The following is an 11,980-nucleotide window of genomic DNA, read 5'->3' as shown; positions in this document are numbered from 1 at the left end:
ATATATATATGCATATATTTTAACTTCAATATAAAATAAGTATATTAACTGTATCAGAAATAAAAAAAATAAAATATAAAAACTGAATATAATTGAAAATTATAAATATATTTAAAGGAACATTTGTTAAAATAATTATATATATACTCAAATGTAATGAAAGTTAAATATTTAAGAAAATACAAATATTTAGAAATAATCGTAAGTGTCTAAATATTTTAAACAATTTGTTAACTTCATTTTTTGCTCATAGTCATCTAATTCTAAATTAAATATATTTTTTATTTTCATCATTGTTATATTTGCCAAATTGTCTCCACACAATAAAATATCATTTTTGTTAAACATTCTTAAAAAAAAAAAAAAAAAAATTATAAACATATATAAATATATATATTCATTTATAAAAAAAAAAAAAAAAAAATTTTACTTTAAAGTTTTAATTTTTGACGATTCAACATTATTAGGATAGAATATGATCAAAGGATCTTTTGATAAAAAATCGAAGTCCCATAATTCTATTCTACCATCATCAGAACAGCAAAAAAAAGATGTTGAATTATTAGGTAACCTAAACATACAAAAAATCCATATATATTTACTTATAAGTATTTTTTTAATTATCTGTTTAGTTTTTTTTTTTTTTTTTTTTTATGTTTTTTTGATAACCATAATACATCATTAATTGATGCAAATGAATTCTTTGATTTAAAAGTTGTAATTTGTTTATTACAAAATTTATTCCATAACTTAACTGTAGAGTCTTCTCCAGCGCTTATGAAAATATCATGATCAAATTTATTTATTTTAATTTTATTAACAGAACCAAAATGTGCTACATAATAATTTAAATATGATTTTTGATAGCAACTATTGCACCTATATATTATTCCATTCTTTGAACCTAATTTATTATAAAAATAAAAAATATTTACGTTTAAAATTTAATCTAAATTATGAAATTGGATTTAAAATATCCTAAATACAGTTTTATTATAAGAATATAAATACTGTACATATATATATATATAAATACATCGAAAAATTTTTTAAAATAATATTTTCTATTATTGATATAAATAGATATATATATATTTTACTTAATTTTAGTATATTCTTATTTTATCTATTAACCTAAATAATAGTATGAATGTGTAGGTTTTATTTTTTTATCAACAATGTTTTGTGTTATGTTTTTGTAATGATTTAATAATTCCTCTTCTTTAGAGTTTTGTTTAATGTAGTTTTCTTCAAGATTATTAGTTATTTTATTATTTATCTGATTAACTGCTTTTTTTAAGTGTTCTTCTGATTCATAAAGTTTTTTTTTTATGTTATTTTCTTTAGACTTATTAAAATCTGTACCTTTTTCATTAAAATCACTAAAATTATGCTTCTCAATGTTATTGATTATAAAGTCTTCATCATGATTAATATAATCATCTATATCAATACATGTTAATGAGGAATTAAATGGTTTATTTACAAAATTTTTATTTTCAAATACAGATGATAAATCTTGATAAATATCATTTTTTTTATTTTTTAAAAATAAAATTTCTTTATTTTTTAATTCTTTTTCTATATCCCATTGAAAAACATATCCATTTTCATGCGCTGAATAAAAAACGTTTTCATGCATGTTGTTTGTAGTACAAGTGTTTTTAAAAGTGAAATCATATATAGGCTCAAAACAATTTTCATAATAATTTTTAATTGTTGTAGATTTTAAAACAGGATTTGAATCATTACTTCTAATATCATAAATATAAATATGCCCACTAGACAATGCAGCAACTAAAAGATTATGATTACCTTTAGAATATTCTATTTTCATAACACTCGAATTTAAATTATATAATATTAAAGGATAATTTGGGTTAATGAAACTAAATATAGCAATATTTCCCTTACTGTTTTGAAATGAACCAATATCTAATGTATTAGAATAACTAGCTGATATATAATCTTCATAAAATTTATTTGTATCTATTGATGTTACTATTTTTTCTAGTTTATTATAATGAAACTGAAACAATTTACTGATTGATATATTTTTTATATATTTTTTTCTTTTAGATGTATTTAATAAATTATTTTCCATATTATTTTTATAAATTTCATTATTATCTTTATACTTATATAAGTAATCCTGTTTCATTTTCCTCTTTAATTTTATTTTATTTCCTCTAATTGAGGAAAATGCTTCTTTTTTTTTTAATATATTTGCTAATTTTTTTCCTTCCATATGGTCTTTTTCTAATATTTTGGTTTTTTCAGTATTATCATTTTGTTTCAAAACATCATCTATAATTAAAGTACTTATTTTTTTAATCTTATCTTCACTACTTTCTTCATTTACAATAATATCAAATATTCTATCTTTTTCTTTTTTATCATTTTTTTTTATCCTTACATCTTTGTTCTCTATACAATTTTCATTACCAATATTGTCATTGTTGAATTCCTCGTTTATTCTTATATTTTCCTTAATTTCAGCATTAATTTTATCTTTTCTGTTTTTAATTTTTTTTCTTATTTTTCTTTTTAACTTACAAATTAATATTTTTTTCTTTATTTTACTTTTTTTTCTTTTTGATAAATATATTAAATTTTTCTTGAGGAGATCAATATCTTCAATGCAATTTGAATTATTAGTAAAATTTATACCGTCTTTATCACTTTTTTCGTGATTAATAGAATAAAATAATTTACTTATTTTATGTAAATTAATAATTTTTTGAAAATCTTTTTTTATTTTTATTCTTATAATAACTTTTTTTTTTTTATAATTAATAAGAGGGTTCGTAATAGCATCATAGTTTTCTCCATCAAACATCCTTATATTATTATTTACGTTTTCTTCTAAGTAATTTAAATTTATATTTTTATATATCATTTGTTCATAGAAATAAACATTTTGTACTATATATTTTTCAATATTTTTCAATATTAATATAAAGGATGCTTTATTTATATTTTTTTTTTTATTATTAATTTGCCATGGTATTATACTATAATTTTCTTCTAAATTTTGATTTTCTTCAATTGCTTCGTTTTCTTCCTTTTTCTTTTTAATTATTGATTTGATTAAATATTCATCTTCACTAAAACTACCTTAAAAAATATTATAGGGAAATAAATTAAATAAAAATGTTTATAAGCATGAATTGTTAAATGTTTATATTGTATTAATTCTAAAATAATTCTTATTCTAATTAAACTAAATATATTTTTTTTAAAAAGATACTGTATTTTTTTTTTTGTAAGTATATAACATTTTACAAACTGATAGCATTACTTGTTAAAAATTTCATTGTTTTAATATTTTTAAATCTGTTTCTCGTTCTAAAAGTTCTACTTTTATTAGATAATGTTCTTGATATATTTTTTGTTAAGAATAAAGTGTTAAAAAGAGAAGTGTTAGTTTTTTTAGATTTATAAAATGATTTCGGTATAATGGTTGTTTGCTTGTTGTCAGTAATATTTTTATCAACTACTTGTACCCACATATTTTTTTTTAAAATTACTTTTTCATTAATGTTTAATGAATCACCATATTCATCCATTATTTTTTTTAACTTTTTGTTTCTATATTTTAGAAACTTTTTATGTAATAATTCTGATCTGTTAAGAAGAAAAACAAAAACATATTATTACATTTTAAAAGATATAAATTATTATGAATTCATATAAAAATATCTACAAATTATTTTTTTTAGATAAATTAAATTAAATTATTTTTTATATTGTCTATTAACTGCTCATTTTTTTGTTACAAAAACCATTAATATATTATTTATTTTTATTTTTTTTTTTATTTTATTTTTTTTTTTTTTTTTTTTTACATATTAGAAGGATTTCTAATAGATAATTTGTATAATTCATATAAATTAGTTTGAGAACTTTTGTTTTGTTTGTTAATAGTAGAAACATAAACATCTTTATTTTTTTTGAATACATTTAATGTTTGCATAGATTTACTTCTATAATTATTTTCATCATTATTTAATAATTTTTCATATCTTTCATTCTTTTTTTCAATGACAATTTTATCTTCTTCTATGTCATTTAATATATTTGGTATATTTAATAAATTTATTGTTTCCGTCTCACTTAATAAAATTTCTAATAAAAAATGTAACAGAAAAAGAAACATAAAAAATAAAAATTTCACTTTATAAAATTCTTCAAGTGAGATTACCATTGTATTGGTTTAGTATATCCTTTTTATATTGCTCATATTTTAAGTTGCGTTTTACATTCATATGTTTAGGAAAATTATTCTCTAATGATGTGTTGAAATTTTTATTTAATAAATCTGTTATTTTTTCTTCAGTATTTGATTTTATTTCTGTATCTTTTCGATTAACATATCCATTTTTATCATCAAAATGTTTTAACAAATAATCTATCGAAGAAAAAACAATATTTTATAAATTTTTTGTATAGCAATTTTAATGCTTAAAATTATTAAAATCATAATAAATATACTTATTACAACAAAAACGTATGTATATATTACCAATTTGATCAAACGATTTCTTTGTTTCAGTTTCTTGAAAGTTAAAATATATTGGTTTTGGTGTTATATTTTTGTTATCTAAAATTATTTCAATTTGGTCATCTTTAAAGAAAAGAAAAATAGATTATAAATTTTTATTTGTATTCATAATGAAATTTCTCTTTAATAAAATTTATATAATTTTTTTATATTTATAGTAACCTTTAAAATCTGCGTTTATCTTGTTTGATTTATTAAAATAAATTTTACTTAAATTACTTTTAATTTTTTTAATTGTACTTAATGCTTCATCCATCATTAATATAATACTTTTTATAAAATTTTTAATGTCTTTCTATTTGATAATATTGAGATATATCTTCTATATTTTTAAAATATTTCCTATTATCTAAAAGTATAAAAATATAAGAATTACTTAAAAATAGAAAACTAACTTTTTATTTTAAATAATAATTTATAAAAATAATAAAATAACTGTTCTTAAATGAAAATAATAATTTGTTATTTCCAAAATAATAAAATGTATATAAAAATTTATATTCATTTATTTTATATTTTTCACGTAATTAAATAATTATATTAATAAAAGTATGTAATATTTTTATAAGAGTTTCAATACATATTCCTTTCATATAAAAACTGTTAAAAATAAAAATATTTTAATTAAATTCATAGGAGAAAAGAAAAATTATAGGAGAAATAAATTAAAAAAATGTTAATTAAAGAAAAAAAAAAATTGTAGGAGAAATAAATTAAAAAAAATGTTAATTAAAGAAAAAAAAAAAATTGAGTATAATAAAATCAAATTAACAAAAATTTGATAAAAGTATAACTAATTCCTTAAAGGATGATAAATCAAAAATTTGTCTTAAAAATGAGTTTTAAATCATTAATAAATCAGTATGAAAAAAAATTTTTCAGCACGATAAATAATAAAACTATTAATTTTATAAATAAAAATGGAAACAAAAAAAATGAAAAAGGGAAATTATTCTCTATAGAAAAATTTGAAAATTTTAATCTATTAAATGTAAAAAATTTAAATAATAGAGAGCTTTTATATTATATAGGATATTGTAGCAAACATAAATTATTAAATTTAAATATTTTAGATACTATAATGAAAGAAGTAGAAATTAATATAATAAATAGCATAAATTGCATAACAACTGACTTAACTCAAAATAAAAAAAATATTTTAAATTCAAAAAGCTACAATTCGCAAAACTCAAAACCATTTTTTGATATTCATGATTTAATAAAAGTTTATTTAAATATCTGCTACATTAATTCTTATTTTTTTTTAAAGACAAAATATTATGGAAAATTAAATAATGGAAATCTTTTAAATGAAAAAAAGGATATTAATGAAGTAAAAAAAGTTTTTGAGAATAATATTTTAAATAATAAAAAATATGAAGAAAAAAAAGATAATTTAAATTACAAAAATAATGATATAAATGAATTATTTAACAAAGATGAATTTATTTACACAAATACTTCAAATAAAAAATATGAACCTAATGAATTTATATGCAACGAATATATAAAGAATATATTTAATTTACTTTCTATTTTTTTTCTTCAAAATATAAATATGGTAAATGATCATTATTTATGCCGACTTTTTTATGGATATAACAAGAGTAAATTTTATAATGAAAGATATTTGAATAATTTATGTTTTGAAATAATTAAAAGAGTAAAAAAAATTAGAGCTTATCATTTACATTTAATACTAGTTAACTGTTATTATTTAAATTACATAGACACAATATTCGTTAAAGTTTTATTAATAAATTTAATCTCGAAATTTTCACAATTACCTTGTGAAGCAATGTGTAAAATTATACCTATAATCCCTTTATATATAAATTCGGAAAAACTAATTTATAAAGTTAACGTTATATATTCAAAAAAAATAGCTAGCTTTAATCAGATTAATCATATTATTAATTTATTTAAAAAGATGATACAGTATAATTTTATATCTCAAAAAAATGTATTTTTAACTTTTAAACATTTAAATAAATTTATAAATATTAAAAAGAATAATTTAAAAACAAATATTCTGAAAAAAAGGGAAATAACAGAAGAAAACATGGAGCAAAATAATTTATTGGAAAATGTTGGGACAAAAGACAATATAATAAATAATATAGTAGAAAACTTTGAAGAATTTGAATATCAAGATAAAAAAAAAAATATCATGATAAATTGTAGAAATGAAGATTTACCACTGGAAGATAATATTTTATATAAAAATGAAAATAAAAATTTCGATAACAATGGTAATATAGATATAACTAATATTAAAAATTCTAAAGATGAAAATATTAGTGTAATTAAAAAGAAAATTTATAAAAAAGATGAATCTTATAAAATTGAAGAACCAACATATATAAATAAAGATGATATTTCTAAAAAAGATGAGATTATTCTTAAAAAGGAAGAAGATATTTTTAAAAAAGAGGACATACTGTTTAATTTAAAAGTAATAGAAATGCACTTAAAACATGATTTAAAAAGCATTTATTGTCTTTTGCCGAATGAATATAAGAACTTTCTTCAAAAAGTTAGAAACACATCATGTATTATTAATAAAAATCTTCAAGGAGAAAAAGAAATTTATATTTTAAAAAAATATATGAAACTATTAAATTATAAATTTATTACTTTTACATATGGACCATATATTTTACACATTTGTGATCCATTTTATAAAATATATGTTGAATGGGAAAACGTATGGAAATTATACCCAATTTATGAACAAAATTCACAAAAAAACTTTGAAATTAATAAGAATAAGCATATGAAAAAAGAAGGATTTGATGTAATTTATGTATCTCATGATTCTTTTTTAAATTATCAAAATGAAAATGAAAAAATGGAATATTTAAATTCAATTTTAAAGGATACAAAATTTTCAAGATGTAATACATTTGTGAATGAAAAAAATTCAGCTGTGCCATTGGAAGAGAAACATATATATATGTAAATTAAAAAAAAAAAAAAAAAAAAAAACATTAATTTTGTATGTAAACGTTAGTATATATATTTTTTTTTATGTTATTTATTAATCATTTTTTTTAATTCCTCTTTTCAATAATCCATATATTTTTTATTATTTAATTTTTTCTTATTTGATAAAGATAAAAAATAACTTATTAATAATTTATATATTCTTATGTTCTTTATTCTTATATAATTATTATTTTTTTTTTAAATATGGAAATACCTTAATTTTAATAAAAATAATATAATTATATTTTGTTTTGTTTAATTATATTTTTTTGTATTTATTTGTACTTTTTAAATTTTGATGAAACATTTAGTAGCTTAAAAATTTATAAATTTTATTTTATTTAAAAAGAAAAATTTCCTTACTATTTTATCAATTATACATTAGTTTTTTATATTTATAGAAAAATATAAAATTTATCAAATTAAAAGTATATAAGTTTACACATTTTATAATGTATGTCTTATAAGACAGAATGGTATTATTAATAAATGTAGAAAAAATAATAAAAATCACAAATTAATAAGGGCAATTATAATTTTATTTAAAATTTTTTATTAAACATTTTTATATCATTTATTATAAGAAAATTTTTTTCATAGACATTAATAATATAATTTTTTTTAAAATAAATATTTCAAATTTTTATTCTGTATATGAAAATTATTAAAATATTTCTTTTATTCATGTATTTTTTTTTTTTTTTTTAAATTTTTAAATGCATTATACATATATATATATATATATGTTATTTAAAAAAAATAAGCATACAAATAAGAAGAAAAGGATATTTTGTTTATTTCATAAAAATTATCATATGTACAAATATAATCAAAATTTAATTTATTGTATAAATTTATAGCTGCTTTATTATAATCTATTACATGCAAATACATATATAATGGAAGTTTGATATTTTCATTATCACTAGGTAAAGATGATTTCATACATTTTGAATTTGTAAAATGAAAAAATGGTCTGTCTTTTAAGTAGTGGGCAGAAAAATTACTAAAAAAAAAATTTAATATTTTATTATTTATACTAACACCACAAACAGGATTTTTAAATTGAGGAAAATTAAAAATATGAAAAGAATTAACTTTTTTCTTTATTTGATCTATTTTTTTATTTTCCGAATTTCTATTGTGAATAATATCATATAAATGATGTAAATAGTCATTTGATATAATTTTTTTATAGCAATGTCTTATTATACTATTACAAATACTGTAATTTTTTTTTGCTTCCTTACAATTATTTACTTTTTGTAAAAATGTGTTATTATTCATCGTATTATATTTACCTATGTATTTGTAATCATTAAAATCATTGGTTTTATTTAAATTATATATGTTCAATGAACACTTTTCATATTTTAATTCGTGATCATTATCATTAGCACCATTGCTGCTACAAATTAATTCTTTACATAAATTATTTTTTATATTTTTTTTTCCTTTTTTCATGTTATCACTTTCATTAGATCCATCATATTCAGAATTTTTTTCATTTACATCAATTTCATTAATTAATTCTCCTTTTCTAAATTCATCAATTTTTTGGAATTTTTTACTGCTATTATATATTTCTTTTTCAGTATAATTAACAATTTTCTCATCTACTTCATTTTGATTTTCATCAATATGTTTTTTTTCTTGAAAAATACCAAAATTCTTACCATATAAATTGGATTCGAAATCATCTGAGAAGTCATCACTTATTACACCCTCATCAAATATTCCATTATGTTCGTCTTTTAAATTACAAGATAAACTATAAAATGATTTATTATCAACATAACAATAAAATCTTTTATCATAAAGAAATATTCTAAATATAATAAAATAAAAAAAAAATAATGTATATTCAATGAGAAAAGATGCTAAAGATAGTCCCCTAAAATATTCATTTATTCCTACTGTTAAAATATAAACACTATTTATTTTTTTTTTTATATATTTTTTTGCCATTTTTTTAATTCCTTTATTCATATATATTTCTTCATATATTTTTTTTTCAAAATTTAGGTCTTTATTTATACTTTTTTTTTTTAAAATAGTTAAATCATTTAATGTGTTATTCACACTTATTAGTGGTTCCATTTTCATTAAGTTATAATTATTGTATTCTGTTTGTCTCATATTAGATGATGAACTATTTTGCTCATCATCTTTTAATTCATTATCTGTATTTTTTAACACTTCATCTTTTTTTTCGATACTATTCGAATTTCCTATTTTTTTTTCCTTTTCATTAATATTACCATTTTTTTCTACTGGAAAATAACTTTCTAAAAAATTTATAGAAGAATCATAAACATACTTTAAATAATTTTTTCCTTTTTTACAATTATTTGATTTTTTTTTAAAAAAATTATATATATTATTAAAATCTTTTTCTTTTACATTTTCCTCATAATTTATCAATGTTGATATGCTTCCAATTAAATAATCCTTTTTTGTTTTTGTTTTACCCATATTATATAAATTTATTATTTCTTTGCTTAAACATATTTTTTCCTTCATATTATTTTTAAAATATTTATCTACAGAATTACTACCAGTATGTTCATTATTATTTTCATGTATAGTGTTATTTGTAGAACAAACAGTTTTGTTATAATTATTTATATTTTTCCTACTATTTTTCCTACTATTTTTGCTACTATCACTATCCGTATTATTGTTTATTTCTTCTAAATCTGACACAGTACTTATTTTTTCATCATAGATTAATGAATTAATTTTATTATTATTGACATAATCATTTTTCGTAATACTGTTTGTATCATTATTAATTGATTTACATTTATCAACATTGTCTTCTTTCTTATAATTATTTTTTTCTAAATTATTATTTAAGTTATTATTATTACTTTTTTTACACATTTGCAAATCATCTTTTTCTAACATATCTTGCTCATTTGTATTTACGCCAATTTCCTTTTTATTATTACCGAGTCTTTTATGATTTATATCATTATTAAAATTAATATTTGCATTTTCGAAATGATTTAAGGCATTAATCTTTTTATTCTGTTCACTATTTTCATTAAAAATTTTTTCCTCTTCGCATTTTTTATTTTCTACATTATTACTACTATTTATTTTATCTTTATCTTGATTATTAGAGTTATATTTTGTATAACTTTTAAATATTTGATCCTCATAATTAAATGAATTTATATGAGTATGATTAAAGGAATTATAATAATTATGATTATCATCAATAAATTTTATATAATCTAGTAAAATTTCTTTTTCACTAATTTTTTCTATGCTTTTATTTTTTAATAGTTTGCTGATATAATTACTATTAATATAATCAATAAATGAATATGGTAAAAATGCACCTACTGAAAATATTTGTTCTTCTTTCCATTTTTTATTTATTTTTTTTTTTTTGTTATTTTCATTATTTAATGGATTAAAAGTTTCTGATGAAGTTAATTTTTCATTAGTAATATTATTATCATCATAATTTTTATCATTTAAGTTTATTTCATCGTTTTTCTTTAAATCAATTTTAAATGAATTATTAATTGAATTCACAACATTTTTATTATTCATTGTATTTTCATTTATCATATCATTATTATTTAAATTATTATTGTTTATTTTCAAAGAATTATGATCATTAACTTTATAATTATTGTAAATATCTTTTTTGTTATTTATATTATTTCTAGACAGATTAGTTATTTTCTCACTAATTCTTATAATATCATCATCTACTGATTTATTATCATCAAAATTACATATACTAAAATAAAAATCTGCATGATATTTAACAGGAAATATTTCCCTATGTAAATCAAAAACATCTTCGATGTCATCATCTTTTAAAAAACGAAAGTATATTAAATTTAAAATATTTATTTTTTTTAATATTTTATGTAATAATAATACTCTATCTTCATATAAATCTAAAAATATACGAGAAGTTAAATTTTGTTCATGAATATCATTCCGTAATGCTGAAGAGGTAGATATATATCTATGTTTATTATTTTTTTTAAATATGGAAAAAACATTACTTACAACTTTATCATATTTGAATTCATTAAAAGTTTTCTTCTTATTTTTAATATTCACATTTTCATCACTACTGTTAGAATTTAGGAAATTTGAATTCATACAGTTATTTTCATTATATTTATCCATAGTTTTTTATAACATTTTAATTAAATATAAATATCTTTTTAAATTTCCTTTATGGTTGTCTTTTTTTATTTTTTTAATTATACACTATAAAAACATATACACGTATATCTATATATATAAATGCATATATATATATATATTTTTAATTTTATTTAATCTTTACTAATACTCTATTATAGTATTATTCATTTTATATTTAAATTGTACATACAATTTTTTTCTTTTTTTTTTTTTTTTTTTTCTTAATATTTTCTAAAATTTATATTA

The 11,980-nt window shown here is 17.2% G+C and overlaps 3 protein-coding genes across 3 annotated transcripts; 1 reads left to right on the top strand and 2 right to left on the bottom strand.

Moving 5' to 3' along the window:
* Positions 1 to 189: 189 nt before the first annotated feature.
* On the bottom strand, positions 190 to 4,823 carry PGAL8A_00527000 (conserved Plasmodium protein, unknown function; the record flags this gene model as incomplete). Its single annotated transcript, XM_028674109.1, has 9 exons — positions 190 to 349; positions 431 to 571; positions 670 to 904; positions 1,135 to 3,117; positions 3,302 to 3,627; positions 3,849 to 4,128; positions 4,205 to 4,411; positions 4,526 to 4,627; positions 4,727 to 4,823. 9 exons carry the CDS (start codon positions 4,821 to 4,823, stop codon positions 190 to 192), a joined length of 3,531 nt encoding a protein of 1,176 aa, XP_028530495.1.
* Positions 4,824 to 5,372: 549 nt separating this feature from the next.
* PGAL8A_00526900 (conserved Plasmodium protein, unknown function) lies at positions 5,373 to 7,526 on the top strand (the record flags this gene model as incomplete). The annotated part of the gene is made up of 1 exon (XM_028674108.1): positions 5,373 to 7,526. One exon carries the CDS (start codon positions 5,373 to 5,375, stop codon positions 7,524 to 7,526), a length of 2,154 nt encoding a protein of 717 aa, XP_028530494.1.
* A 776-nt stretch (positions 7,527 to 8,302) lies between these two features.
* Positions 8,303 to 11,713, bottom strand: PGAL8A_00526800 (asparagine-rich antigen Pfa55-14, putative; the record flags this gene model as incomplete). The annotated part of the gene is made up of 1 exon (XM_028674107.1): positions 8,303 to 11,713. The coding sequence occupies one exon, from the start codon at positions 11,711 to 11,713 to the stop codon at positions 8,303 to 8,305; it is 3,411 nt and encodes a 1,136-aa protein (XP_028530493.1).
* Positions 11,714 to 11,980: the final 267 nt, after the last annotated feature.

The sequence above is a fragment of the Plasmodium gallinaceum genome (genome assembly GCF_900005855.1).
Source record: "Plasmodium gallinaceum strain 8A genome assembly, contig: PGAL8A_v1_152, whole genome shotgun sequence".
Classification (NCBI taxonomy): domain Eukaryota; phylum Apicomplexa; class Aconoidasida; order Haemosporida; family Plasmodiidae; genus Plasmodium; species Plasmodium gallinaceum.
The sequence above is the reverse complement of the archived record's forward strand: the minus strand, read 5'-3'. Positions and strand labels throughout refer to the sequence as shown.